The sequence below is a fragment of the Protopterus annectens genome, chromosome 2.part1 (genome assembly GCF_019279795.1).
Source record: "Protopterus annectens isolate FY-2018-M chromosome 2.part1, PAN1.0, whole genome shotgun sequence".
In the NCBI taxonomy this organism is placed as follows: Eukaryota; Metazoa; Chordata; order Ceratodontiformes; family Protopteridae; genus Protopterus; species Protopterus annectens.
This window is the reverse complement of record NC_056729.1, coordinates 1,576,043,184-1,576,057,566: the sequence shown is the minus strand read 5'-3', so window position 1 is coordinate 1,576,057,566 and position 14,383 is coordinate 1,576,043,184. Positions and strand designations below refer to the sequence as shown.

Here is a 14,383-nt window from a genome sequence, read left to right as displayed (position 1 = left end):
TTTGATGTGATTATATAGTCTTTGCGCTATCAGGGAGTCATGCTTCAGATATTTAGATAAATGTTTTATGTATGCTGAAGCTGCATTATGAATAATATTAATAGCTCAGTTTAAGAAAGTTTTATGATGCCCTTTTGTTAAAAATGTGCATTATGTAAAATGCTTTGCTCTACAGATTAGACACTAAGGAATTTGAGTTTTTGAGATCTGCTTTTTGTCTTTTTTTATGTATATATGGTGTATACTGACTTTAGTGCATGAATTAAGCTTGGGAAATATTCCCACACATTTCAAGTTCATTAGCTCGAGCCTTACCTAATTTTTGGACAATTTAAAACACTTCTGTTTCCCGCCTGGTCCACAAGACGATTGTTTCTTGTTTTAAAGACAGTTACATAGACACACATTAACACGACATTGCGTGTGCTTACCACTCACTTCCGGCACATTACAGTTGATCTAAACCTTAAAGCAAAAGCGCAATAATATACAGTCAGAACATACCTAATATGCCATTGGATTCAATGGTGGTCTTCCGTTGTCAGAGCAACGGCTCAAGGCAGCTTTTGGAATAGTCTTTATTTCATTTAGTTGACAACAATCATAGTATATAGCAACTCTTAAATAATAACTTCAGGAGTCCGTGAAACTTTTTTTTTTTTTTTTTTTTAAATACTAGTATTGTAAATTGCTTTGGTAGCAGCCAAGTTAAGAAAATCTGCATTAGCTTAACTGTAATGGAAAAAAAAACACATTTGCTCAATTTTCCCTGTTCAAAAGCAGATGTTCAAAGATAGGTGCACCAGTTTTTTGTGGAAACTCAGCAGAGACAGTTGACAAGAGATACTCCACAACAGTAAGAGACTGACAGAAAGAGGACACTAAAGCTGTGGCTGGAGTAAGTAGTCAGTGTCGTAGCCTGGGGACGAGAGCAAATCAGACTTTCCTTTCTAGATCATACTGCAAGTACACCATTCAATAACATGATTTACTTAGAAATTAATAGTTACAATGTGCACACCATCCCCCACTCTGGAATCACAGATAAGCTTACTAAGCTGGGCATTAATCCCTATGTCACTCGGGTTGCCAACTGGCTTACTGACAGAACCCACACTGTAAAAGTAGCCAACTCCAAATCCAGCTCCAGACAAAGTGACAAGTGGAGTACCTCAGGATTCAGTCCTGGGACCGCTCTTATTTGGCATTTACTTCTCTGAAGTACAGGCCAACACTAAGGGACACTGGCTGTGAAAGTTCACAGATGACTGCAAACTGGGAGCCATTACTGAATCCCCAAATGATGTGGATATTCTACAAAAGGGCCTTACAGAAACAGATGCTTCATGCCAGAGCCATGGGCTAGAGCTCAGTGCCAACAAATGTATAGTTATCCCCTTTGGGAAAAAACATGTACCCGTGAATTACCACATAGGTGGCAGTACACTAAACACAAAGTGTGATAAGAGACTTAGGGACTCAGGTGGACAGTGGTCTCACTTTGATAACCACATCGCCACAACAGTCAGGAAATCCTTCTATGTGCCACACCTCATCACTAAGGGCTTTTCATCCAGAAAGAAGGAGGTCATTGTCCCACTGTACTCATCCCTCATTAGATCCATTATAGAATGCAACGCCCCATACCTCTCAAGACATCTGCAACAACTGGAAAGGCCGCAGAAATACCTCATTAAAGAATCACAGGCCTAAAGCAGATGCCGTATGCTGACAGTCTAAAAAAACTCCAGCTGTACTCTGTCGCATATAGTCTACTCAGAGGCAATCTATGCTTAACATACAAGGCCATGTTAAACTCAGAGCTGTTGGACATGCTACACTTAAATAAATCCCAATCCCTCAGAGCCACACGCTCCAGGGATCTAAACCTTGTCATCAAAATGAACAAAACATGCTAGCGGGATAGCTACCTGACACAGAGACTTCCCAGACTCTGGAATAGACTGCCCATACATGTCAAGCAGAGCGCCTCTTTGGCCCTGTTCAAAAGGAACCTTGACGACTGGATGGGAGATAGGAAATTCACCCTGGGGATCACGTCAGTCGCCCTGCTAGACTCTGGTCCAGGGAAGTAAATATTGTGGGAAGTAATAACCAGGGAATTATGGCTAGGCTTGTATAGGCCCCAGGGCCGATAGCCTAGTACCAACCTATGAACCTATGTGCTTCTCATTTAGTAAAGTACAGCTATGACATTTGCTATTGTACCCTTCATAAGAGGCAACAGTTAGAAAACAAATCATTGTCCTGGAGTCCAAAGTTGAGTGCGGCTGGAGTGGCATCTCTTGAATGTGTAGTTTTACAACATACAATAATTTTTTATTCTACTATACCGCTGTGCTGTTCGAAACCTAGTATTCCTAGCATTTCATTTAGCATATAGTCTACTCAGAGGCAATCTATGCTTAACATACAAGGCCATGTTAAACTCAGAGCTGTTGGACATGCTACACTTACATAAATCCCAATCCCTCAGAGCCACACGCTCCAGGGATCTAAACCTTGTCATCAAAATGAACAAAACATGCTAGCGGGATAGCTACCTGACCCAGAGACTTCCCAGACTCTGGAATAGACTGCCGATACATGTCAAGCAGAGCGCCTCTTTGGCCCTGTTCAAAAGGAACCTTGACGACTGGATGGGAGATAGGAAATTCACCCTGGGGATCACGTCAGTCGCCCTGCTAGACTCTGGTCCAGGGAAGTAAATATTGTGGGAAGTAATAACCAGGGAATTATGGCTAGGCTTGTATAGGCCCCAGGGCCGATAGCCTAGTACCAACCTATGAACCTATGTGCTTCTCATTTAGTAAAGTACAGCTATGACATTTGCTATTGTACCCTTCATAAGAGGCAACAGTTAGAAAACAAATCATTGTCCTGGAGTCCAAAGTTGAGTGCGGCTGGAGTGGCATCTCTTGAATGTGTAGTTTTACAACATACAATAATTTTTTATTCTACTATACCGCTGTGCTGTTCGAAACCTAGTATTCCTAGCATTTCATTTAGCTGCAGGTGCTGCACTCGCTTTCTCAAACAGCCATACAACTAAGTAAATGCACTATTTAGGTGCTGTTTGGGGTTGTTGCCCTGAAGACGGAGAAGTACCTATTCAAACTAACGTCCCTTTCATTACACAAACTTTAACTTTAAAATGTACACAAGTCATAATATTTACACAATAACTTAAACAGTCTTGTTATTGCTGATACTTTTTAACCATACTGCTAGTCTCTTGAAAATACATAAGCATTGCTTCTGTGTACTCTGTTATGTCAGCTCAGACAACATTGTTTAGATCAATAACAGAAACATCATCAGATTTGTTTTTACTAGCTGTATGAGGCAATATTAACCTTTGTAGAACTAAATATTTTGTTTTTCTTCCTTGCTAACAACTGCTGTTTCTTTCATACATAGGTACTAGGCTATCTGCCCAAAGACATTTATAAGCCTAGCCAGAATGTGTTGGCATTCGCCTTCCCCTTTGATTAGTTCCCTGTGACTCTGTCCAGCAGAGCCACTGAAGTGATCCCCGGGGTAAACTTTCTGTTTACCATCCACTCGTCAAGGTTTCTTTTGAAGAGTGTTAGCGAGGAGCTCTGCCTAATGTAGATTGGAATCTTGTTCCAAAGCATGGGAAGTCTCTGGGACAGGAATCTATCCCTCCAGCATGTCCTATTTATTGTTGTGGTGAGGTTTAGATCCCTAGAGCGTGTGGCTCGAGGGGATAAGGTTTTCTTTAGGTGGAGCATGTCCATCAATTCTGGGTTGGAACATAGCCTTGTATGTCAGGCAGAGATCACCTCTGAGTAGGCGGTATGCAATCGAGTACGGCTGGAGTTTCTTCAGTCGAGCTGCATAGGGCATCTGTTTCAGGCCAGTGATCCTCTTGGTGAGGTACTTCTGTGGTCTTTCCAGCTGTTGCAGGTGTCTTGTAAGGTACATCCCAAATTGGGCGTTGTACTCTATGATGGGTCTGATGAGTGAGTAGAGGGGCACAATGACCTCTTTTAATCTGGATGCCAACCCTTTTGTGATTAGGTGGGCCACATTGAAGGATTTTCTAATCACTTTGGCAATGTGATTATCAAAGGTGAGATTACTATCTACTTCGGTCCCCAGGTCCCTTATGTCTTCCGTATTTAAGGGGCTACCGCCTATGTGGTACTTTGTGGGTACTTTGTTTTTCCAAAGGGGATGACTATGCACTTTTTGGCATTTAGCTTGAGGCCATGATTTTGATACCAGGTATCCATCTCAGTGAGACCCTTTTGGAGGATGTCTGTGTCAGCTGGAGAGTCAATTATAGCCCGTAGTTTGCAGTTGTCTGCAAACTTGGTCAGCCATAGTCGTCCTGTGTTTGCCTGTACCTCTGAGAAGTATATGCCAAACAGGAGGGGTCCTAGGACTGAGCCCTGGAGAATGCCACTTGTAACCGGTTTAGAGTCTGACCTAGCTCCCACAACTCTCACCATGTGGGTTCTGTCCATGAGCCAGTTGGCAACCCATCTTGTGACGTAGGGGTTTATGTTCAGGCTGGTGAGCTTGTCTATAATAACTAAAACAACAGTGGTGTTACTGCCAAATGCAAGATACATACAACGATACCACACCATAAAAAGTTTATTGGATAAAGCTTTCGGGTCTACACCCTTCATCAGTACCCGAAAGCTTTATCCAATAAACTTTTTATGGTGTGGTATCGTTGTATGAGCTTGTCTATAATACCAGAATGGGGAATGGTGTCGAAGGCCTTAGCGAGGTCTAGGTAGGCTGTGTGTACCACCTTTCCCCTTGTCTGTAGCCTTGGTAACGGTCTCAGAGAAGTCCACTAGGTTTAGCAGGCATGATCTGCCCTTAAAGCCGAACTGGGTAGGGTCCAGTGTTTGGAGGTTCCCAATGTCTCTGTTAATGAGTTCCATGATGATGCTCTCCATAGCTTTGCAGACCAAGCTAGTCAGGCTTATAGGGCGATAGTTCCCGGGGTCTGTTGTGGCTCCACCTTTGTGGAGTGGAATAACCGTTGCTGTGTGCCACTCTATGGGTACGTAGCCTGTGGAGAGGCTGAGTTTGAACAGTGTGTTTAGGTGATAGGTTAGTTCGTCTTTGAGCTCGTGTAGAACGCAGCCTGGACACCATCCGGTCCCATTGATGCTGTGTTTTTGGCTTTGGAGAGGGCTGTTTTAACCTGAGTGCCTGTGATTTCAGGGACTCTACATTCTTCTGGTATGGTTATGGGCTCCTTTGGGGGTGAGAGGGGGGTAAATTTGCACTGAACGTGTCTGCCAACATGTTGTCGATATCGGTTGGTTCATTGTATTTTCTGCCATTTTGCACTAACTCCAAGCAGATCTGAGCATTGCCACTTAGATTCTTGACATAGCTAAAGAATGCCTTGTGGTTATCTTTGGAGGTATTGGCAATTTTTCTTTCAAAGCTTGCCTTGGGTGATTTTATGAGGGATCGTAGTTTCTTGCTGATACTGATCAGGGATGTCTTCCCTTTTTGGGATTTTACTCTTTTCTGTACTAGTTTCCTCCTTCTATTGTATAGCTTGTTTATGGCAGGGGTCCACCAGACTGGTTTCCTTTCCTTGGAGGAGTGAGTCTTGGTTTTGCTTGGGATGGTACAATCCATGCATTCTTGTAGGTGCCCGTAGAATGCATTAGTAAAGGATTTTGCAGCTTGGACAGCACTATCCTTCAGCATGGGGGCTTTGAAACTTCCCACCTCGGTCCTAAGTAACGTGAAGTTTGCTTTTGAAAAGTTTTTCACTGTGGTTTCCTTGTCCAGGGGTGGGGGCGGAATATGGATATCCAAAGTGATTTGTTTATGGTCAGATCTAACCAGCGAGGGGTCGCCCATGTTGTTGATGACCAGGTTCAATATGTTGTCACCTCTAGTGGGAGTGTTGACCAGTTGAACCAGGGCATTTGAGTTTATAAATACTAGGAAATGTTGGGCAAGGGAGTTAATACTTGAGTAGTTCTCCCAGCCTTGTGCTAATGTCACTAATTTTGTATGATTACCAGCAGATGACTACTTTACCAGTTACTGTGATTCATAATTAGGTTTCTGACTGGTACAATGGGCACATGCACAAAACTGTTTAGATATGTAAAATCGTTAATTACTCAGACAGTTAAGTCTATGAGGTTTATGAGACAAATCATCAAGTTTCATGCCTGATGTATGTAATTGCAAAGCTCATTTTCCTTCTAGTATTTTGTGAACTATTAAATGACAAAGTATTTTTGACTGCACGTAGATGTCAGTCTAAGATAGAAGACAGAAGTTTCATTCTTTAACACACACAATTTACATGCTTAAAAAGTGCAGAACCAACCAGACTGAAATGCTAATATAGACTAGCGCAATGTTTAGTTATAGTAGATTACAGTAGGAGCTGTTATTCGCAGCTCTCAGTTGACAAATAAACATACCTTTCGACAAAATGTTTAATAAATCCGAACCCACTTATTAAATTTTACAAGTTTTTTTTTAGTTCTCAGTTTCATGGTGGAAATGGACATCAATTCATAGGTCAGAATATGATCCAAATTCATAGATTGATATTGCTTTACTTTTTGTATCAGCCAAGCGTGCTCCTCGCAGTACATGCAATGTACCTGGTAACAAATCCTTCTGTAATCTGTAGGGAACTATATGTATTGGTAACACATTTAAATATAATTATAATTTATTTCTTAGGGTATATGTTGTTCCTACTGCTATTGGAACTATTGAGTTGTTATCTTTCGTATTACGCTTGTACTTGTCAGTAGATACCGACAATTTTATGACATTGTTTCTATGTATGCATGAAAAAAGGATAAGAGAAAGAAGAGAAATAATGTAATATTACAAGCACATAAGAAACCTTAAATATCTTAAAACAGATATTGGAGAAAGGACCATCAAAAAAGTGTGAGACTGTGCTGAAATGCAAGATATTCCTAAACAAGGAAGACCTTTGTGAAGTGTAACTTAAAAAAGATTCTTAACAGGAAATATGTTAAAAAATATAATAGGAAAATAATCTACTCATTTAACTCCTCTGATTATATAAATATAAAAATTTGCTTTTTTTCCAGTTAAAAATATTTAGATCACTTTGATTTAAAAGTATATAAAGGGTTTTTCATTCACTTTACAGGGCTACAATTTTTTTAATATAGACATTCAAGATATGATGTTTACATTTTGCTCATCTGTTATGATTTCCTTGGCTTAATGCAATTACTGTAATTCTACATTAACCTATACTATTTCAGTTACTGGGAAAAATACATTTTCCTCCTCATTGATATGCTCATGACTAAAAGCTACAAGAAAATGTTTTTCTAGTATAGTAAATCTGAGTGGGTTAAACATATGTCTACTGTGTTAAGATAAGCAAACTCATTTTATTCAGTATGTACTAAGATATTACTAGAACATTTATAACTACATAGTAATCAGTCATGGTGTAAAATTATCTAAAATTATTGAAATATAACACACTTAAAAATAAACTGGCAATGTTTATAATGCATATATATTGTGAGAAGATAATTAAGACTTGGCTTTCGTCATTATTTGAACAGACTAGAATGAGAGATGCTGTAACAAGGCAAAAGGGAAATATGTATTGAGACAGCTGGACATATTTATACTACTCACTGTTATCGCTATGTGTTTTATTGCAATGATTGTTGTTTATTAGAACAGTATGTATTGTAACTGACTTAACATAAATCTATAGTAACTGTAATATATGGTTCCTAAATTCTACTAGTTATGATATATTTATCGTGATAAATCACAAAAATATAAACATCTAAAATAGTATTATAAGATGAGATTCAAGTTATAACACCAGACATTTACAGAATTTGATTAGATACCTGTGATATGTTTTAAGATGTCTTTAAAACTAAAGATACAACCTATTTCAACTTAAATGGTTAGCTAAATTAGCTATTGATTCAGAAATAAAGATATACACTCCAATATATGCTGAATATATGAAACTGTATCTAAATATGTACAAGTCAGTATAATATATGAGGTAAAGAGCATCTGACCTGCACATACTAGACAGACTTAGAGGGTTTGCTTGGGTAGTTTTACTAGTCAAGCAAAAAGGTTTGACACCTCATAGTAAGAAATAATGTTTTTTTACATTAGAACTTTTAAGTTTATAAGTTTGTTATAACCAGTTTGGTGTCTATCAGAAATGTACAGACATTGTATATATATATAGAAAAATATTTGAACCATTTTCTTAATTCACACTCAATGGTCATTATTATATGTACATGCTATTATGCAGTGTCAAACATAGATTGAAAGTATGAAATGTTTATCTATAAATGTTAATGGTCTGAATAGTACTAACAAAAGGAGGAGCATATTCAAATACTTAAGTCTACATAAACCCCAAGTAGTTGTTTTTAAGAAAATCACTTATTGGACAAAGATGTAAATAGTTTACACATCAGTAATTACACAGTTCTAGTGAGCTCTCAATTTAAACAGAAGAAAATAGAAGTAGCTATCTTAATTCATAATGCAATATATACACCTAAAGTAATTAACACATATCATGATTCATCTGGTATGATATGCCTAGTATCCATTGAAATGAATAAGAAAATCTACACACTAGTCAATTTATATTGGATTCCAGGAGTTGGAGTTAAAACAGTTAATCATCACTTTGAAGAAATAATACCCTTAACAAAAGGTAGTTTAATATTAGCAGGATACTTCAACTTTACAACAGATGATAGATACAGATTCACATGTTAAAAGAAGAAAATCTTTACTTCTAAAGCACTTTTGAAACTTATAGAAACAGCATGCATAAAGGGTATTAATGAATTTGCAGATCCAGACTCTCTAGTCTTTACTTTTTACTCACACAGACATAAGTCTCATTCGAGAATAGACAGGATATATGTATCAAATGATTTGACAACAAAAATAGAAACAGTCAAAGTTATTAATTGTCCTTTATCAGACCACAATGCTTTAGTTTTTGACATAGACCTTATACCTGTCAATACGACCCCTATAACTAGAATACCTTCATATATAACAAAATTAACAGACTTCAAAAGAGTTTTATGAAAAAGAAATAAAAACTTTTTTTGAAATAAATAATACAGAAGACATCAGAAATATATATTTGGGATTCTCTAAAAGCTTATACTTATGGCAAAGTATTATCGTGGTATATTAATGAAAAGAAAACATGGAATAAAGATATGGTCGAATTACAAATTAAAGCAGACAAGCTTAAGTTAGAGATAGAAAAAGGTAATATAGCCTTAGTAGCAGAACTACTTCAAACTAATAATAAATATTCTGAAATACTACATCATAAGATTATGATTAACCCTGAGAAAATAAAATTAAACTCTTATACTATAACCCCACTTAATAGAGACAATTGGCAGATAGAACAAAAAATATAATAAAATCTAAGCAAATAATATGACCAAATCTAAGTAAATAAAAGAGCTATACAATACATATACAAATAAGAAAGCTACGGACTTAAACAGTATTTTAGAGGCCTTTGGACTTCATTTCAATATACATAATTCATCAAATCCAAAAAAAAAATATCTTCCAAAGATATTAAACGGTATCTTAAAGGAAATATCCTTAACAGATTAACACAAGAAACAATAGATATTATTAATAAACCAATTTGCATGAATGAACTAAAATCACAAATTAAAAACTCAAAGTAAGTAAAACCCCTGGTCCAGATAACATATTACCAGAAATGTATAAATTATTATCAAATCAAGCTTTAACTTTACTATTAAAATTATACAGTACAATCAAGCATGATATAAATGTACCTCCCTCATGGAAATATTCATTAATATCACCAATATTAAAAGCAGACAAAGATAAAAAATATTGCTCCTCATATAGACACATAACTCTGTTGAATATAGACTATAAAATGTTCATTGCAATTTATGCAGAAAGACTCAAACATTTTCTCCCCTTATTAATACACGAAGATCAGACTGGCTTTATAAAAGGAAGAAATACCTATGACAATATTAAAAGAATCCTGACAGTTGTTTATAACAAAAGTAAAAGACTGGACTTAAATATAATTTCTTTGGATAACAATAGTGCTTTCGATTGTGTTGATTGGGACTATCTCATATTAGTCCTAAATTAATACAGATGTCCCACAACTTTTAATACGTTAACTCCTTATACGAAAATATCATAGTTTACATCAAATTAGGATCACATAGGTCAGGACCCATTCCAGTTGTGAGAGAGACAAAACAAGGATGTCCTTTATCACACTTATTTGCTTTGCTGATTGAACCTTTTGCAAATAACATCAGTAAAATAATAAAATTAAAGGTATACAAATTAATAGGATATTAAACGTAAAACTCCAACTCTTTGCTTATGGTATTGCTCTGACATTACATGATACTAATCAATCCCTACAAGAATTATTTAAATCTATGACTAATTATCAAAATATTTCAGGCCTACAGTTCAATGAAAACAAAACAAAAATTCTTACTTTCCAACTGTAAAGGAAAACACACAAGCAAATATATAATAACAGATGACAAACTCCCTTATTTAGGTATTAGCATATCAGACAACTTAAATGATTTAATTATACTTAATTATAATACAATGCTAGATAAAATAGAACTAATGATGTCTAATTGGAACAAATACATATTTACAATGGGGGATAGATTAAATCAATAGCCTTTCCTAAAGTGTTGTACCCTATGCAGAATTTTTCCATCCCTCCTCCCAAATGTATTATTCAAAGATATAATAAACTCATATTAAACTTACCAGATATATAGAAATATATTATATAATCTGCTAATAAAGATACAATATGGTTAAACATTTCTTACTCTCCCATATGTAAACAAATTCATAAACAGATCTAGCTAGAAAAAAATACATCCACAATTTCAAGATAGTCTATTTTACAAAACTCCCTTTGTTGGATGCTTAAAGATTATATAAATACTACATTATCTACCTTTAAGACATTTATAAATAAAAATCTGAGCATTCATTCATGTTTTATTGTAATTTTTCCTATACCGTTTACATCTAATAACTATGAAGAGTTATGAAACATGTCTTTCTGAAGAAGTCTTGATAATAAATAAGACGAAAGCACTAAAGTGCTACAAGAGTTGTTGGTGTGATTTGCTATTTTTTGAATGCTGTTACTGTCACGAAGTTCATTTCTTATACATATATATATATATATATATATATATATATATATATATATATATTTCATTTGATTAAATGGGCATTTCATTAAATCACAAATGGTCAGACTCAACTTACTCAAGCATTTCATTGAATCACAAGTCATAGAAAACTGTAGAAATCTATATACAATATGGGATGTTGTCATTTCTGATTATAGGAGTTACTAGGGAAGTGAGTTTACAAGAGTATAAGTGGATTTGTAAGGAACAGTCATTCCCCCATATCTGTAAAAGTTTGTGTTTGTGTGTCAGGCACTGACTCGCTGTTTGTGGTGTTTTTTTTTCCTTTTCTCAATGGTTTTGCTATTGTGGAGATAGTATATGACTGTAAGGGTTGTGTGTGTGCAAGGGGGCTTGTCCTACCGCTAAAAAAAATGGAAAGTGAGAACTGTGGGAGCAATACATACAGGAGAGGAATGCAGTTTAAAAGAAGGCAGGACTTAAATGAGTTATGTAATGTTTGACTGACAATGGGTAGATTATAAATGATGTATAATGTTGGCAACTAGGATTATGTCAATATGGTTTGTTTTCATTTATATGAATGTGAGATTGCCTGTGTCATAAGGGATAATTTAATAAAGATGTTTCTTGATTAAAAAAAACAGTTTCTTTATAGTATATTTGTTGTGAAGAATGTTTTCTATCAATTTGAGCCTATATGATGGAATGGGGGTTCATAGGATTCTGATTTAATGAAAAGTGAGTCAAACAAGCAGGTAAATCTATCAATAAGGGATTCCTTGCAACTAGTATGGTATCTGCTTTCTTCTGATTATTTTGTGAAGCTCCTTTCTCCATATTTTAGCTGTGACAGAATTATTATATTATTATCCATCTGTTTCTCTCTTTCTTTGCAGGTGACAAGAGAATTACTAACAGGGCAAGTCTTTGGTATGTTCCTCTTTCTATACGAAATGTGGACAAGGTACTGGAAGTTCCACCTATTGAGGTAAGTCCTAATATATGCACTCATTGAACTGCTATAAATTATTTGCCTCGTTATTTTGTCTTTCAGAAATCAAAACAAATAGTTCAGTTTTGAGAGAGACATTATGGTCTGAATTGCTGTAAGGCACAGTGAATTCATCTTGCAACAGTGAATGTTGACTTTATTCCATTCAAATTGTGGTCACTATACATTTTTGAAAGTTGTTATAAAAGTATATAATCTCAAGGGTTGCTGTAAGTCATGAAATTGTTGAAGTGGTTGAATTGTTAGATTATGTGATTCTATTGAAGGAGGCTTGTGCAAATCTACTTTACTCTGTACAAATCTTATGGTAGTCATTTATTCTAATTTCTTGCTTTTTCGACTGTTGTCTTTTTCGTAAAACAATAACCTAGTACTTTTGAGAAAACTTGCCACTGACGGTATTAAAATGGTTTGCTGGGTAAATTAAGCTCATGATTTTTGTAGCCTAATGTAAAATGAAGAAGCTGCCACTCATGATGATTTGCTTCATTATTCATTAGGCAACCATTTGAAATCCACTAGACTGAGTCCTGAAACACAAGAGACTGAATGGCCAAAAAACAGTTAAATATACCAAGTCCTTGTAGTTGGTATATATATATATATATATATATATATATATATATATATGTGTATATATATATATATATATATATATATATATATATATATATATATATATATATATATATATATATATATACACATTTGGGAGGTTTGGGTTGCTTCCTGTAAAAAAGGTAAACGGAGAAGAATGATTCCCGAGATTAACTCTTCTCCTGGAGTTTTCTTTTTTTTTTTTTTTTTTTTTACAGCATGTCAGCACTCGGAATTTCGAGTGCCAACATTTCAATAGGGAGCCCATTCATTATTTTAGTGCTAGCATCTTTGGCTGACATTTCCTTGTAAATGTTTAAATGGGTTGTAGACAGGTTTCAAAGGCTTTGTGTTGCTTGAGCATTTAGAAATAAATTATAATAATTTCCAGTATTAACTTCTGTTTTTATGGAGGTGCATGACTAGACTACTGTACGTAGTTTAGAGTTTTTTTTTAAGTAAATAGTATGAAAAACAAGAGACAATGAATAAAAGCAAGAAATTAAGAAATAATGTCCAACGGTGCCTTGAGCTCATCTATAATCATATCACATATTCCAATCCAAAAGATGTGGCAAATACATTAGCAGGCAGATTTAGTGCTAACTTTAATCCACCTACCCACATTGTTGTCTCCCAGTATCCTAAAATGTATTTTTTTTCTGAAATCTCCATGGAACATGCGTTGGAATCCCTGTAAAAGGTTAAAAATAATATTTCTATGGAACTCTAAAACATATCAGGCTGCATTCTTAGTACCAATTATGTGCTTTTAAAATTTCTGCTTAAACTTGTTCAACCTCACCCTATTCATGGAATTTGTGCCTGATGCCTGTGACTTCTGTACACAAGGGTGGCCCTCTACATACTCAGGTAATTGCATACACACCAGCCTTATATGCAAAGCCATGGGGTGTATCTTAAAAAAAACTCTGCAGACTTGGGCAACATAACTGATCTACACCACATTCAGTTTGGTTTTGTGAAGAGTATGACTTGTCTGCTGAACCTGCTAAGCTTCTTTGAAAAGGTTACAGAAGCTGTGATAGTGGTCAGTCAGTGCACACTGCTTATCTTGACCTGGCCAAAGCTTTACTCAGTACCCTCCGTCCCCCATGCCTGTATTATTAAACAATTAGACAAACGTAAAGGTAACCCCTGTGATATCCAATGGATTGCAAACTGACAATCTAACAGATCTCAGATTGTGAAAGTTGTTGGGACCCTTTCTGAATATAAAATTGTAACTAAGGGAGGACTAAAGGGATCAGTGCTGAGCCCTTGCCTGTTTGATATTTATTTTGCAGATGTCGATGGCAGTATCCCAGAAGTGTGGTTGACCAAGTTTGGTGATGGCCACAAGCTGGGCTGTGTCATTCACTGAACCACTGATACTAAATTGCTGCCTGTGTACTGAAAATGGTCTCAAGCTAAATGCAAAAAAAGCGCATTACAGTAACATTAAGCAAAAAAGCTATTTTCACGTCATATGTTGTAAATG

General features: G+C 35.9%; 1 protein-coding gene across 3 annotated transcripts in view; it reads left to right on the top strand.

Moving 5' to 3' along the window:
- Positions 1-14,383, top strand: part of ACOT7 (acyl-CoA thioesterase 7) — a 2,743,423-nt gene that overhangs the window by 891,999 nt on the left and 1,837,041 nt on the right. For all 3 annotated transcript variants that reach the window (XM_044063020.1, XM_044063019.1, XM_044063021.1), the window contains exon 4: positions 12,170-12,261. In XM_044063020.1, the coding sequence (XP_043918955.1) occupies positions 12,170-12,261 (92 nt within the window). The remainder of the gene's footprint in view (positions 1-12,169; positions 12,262-14,383) is intronic.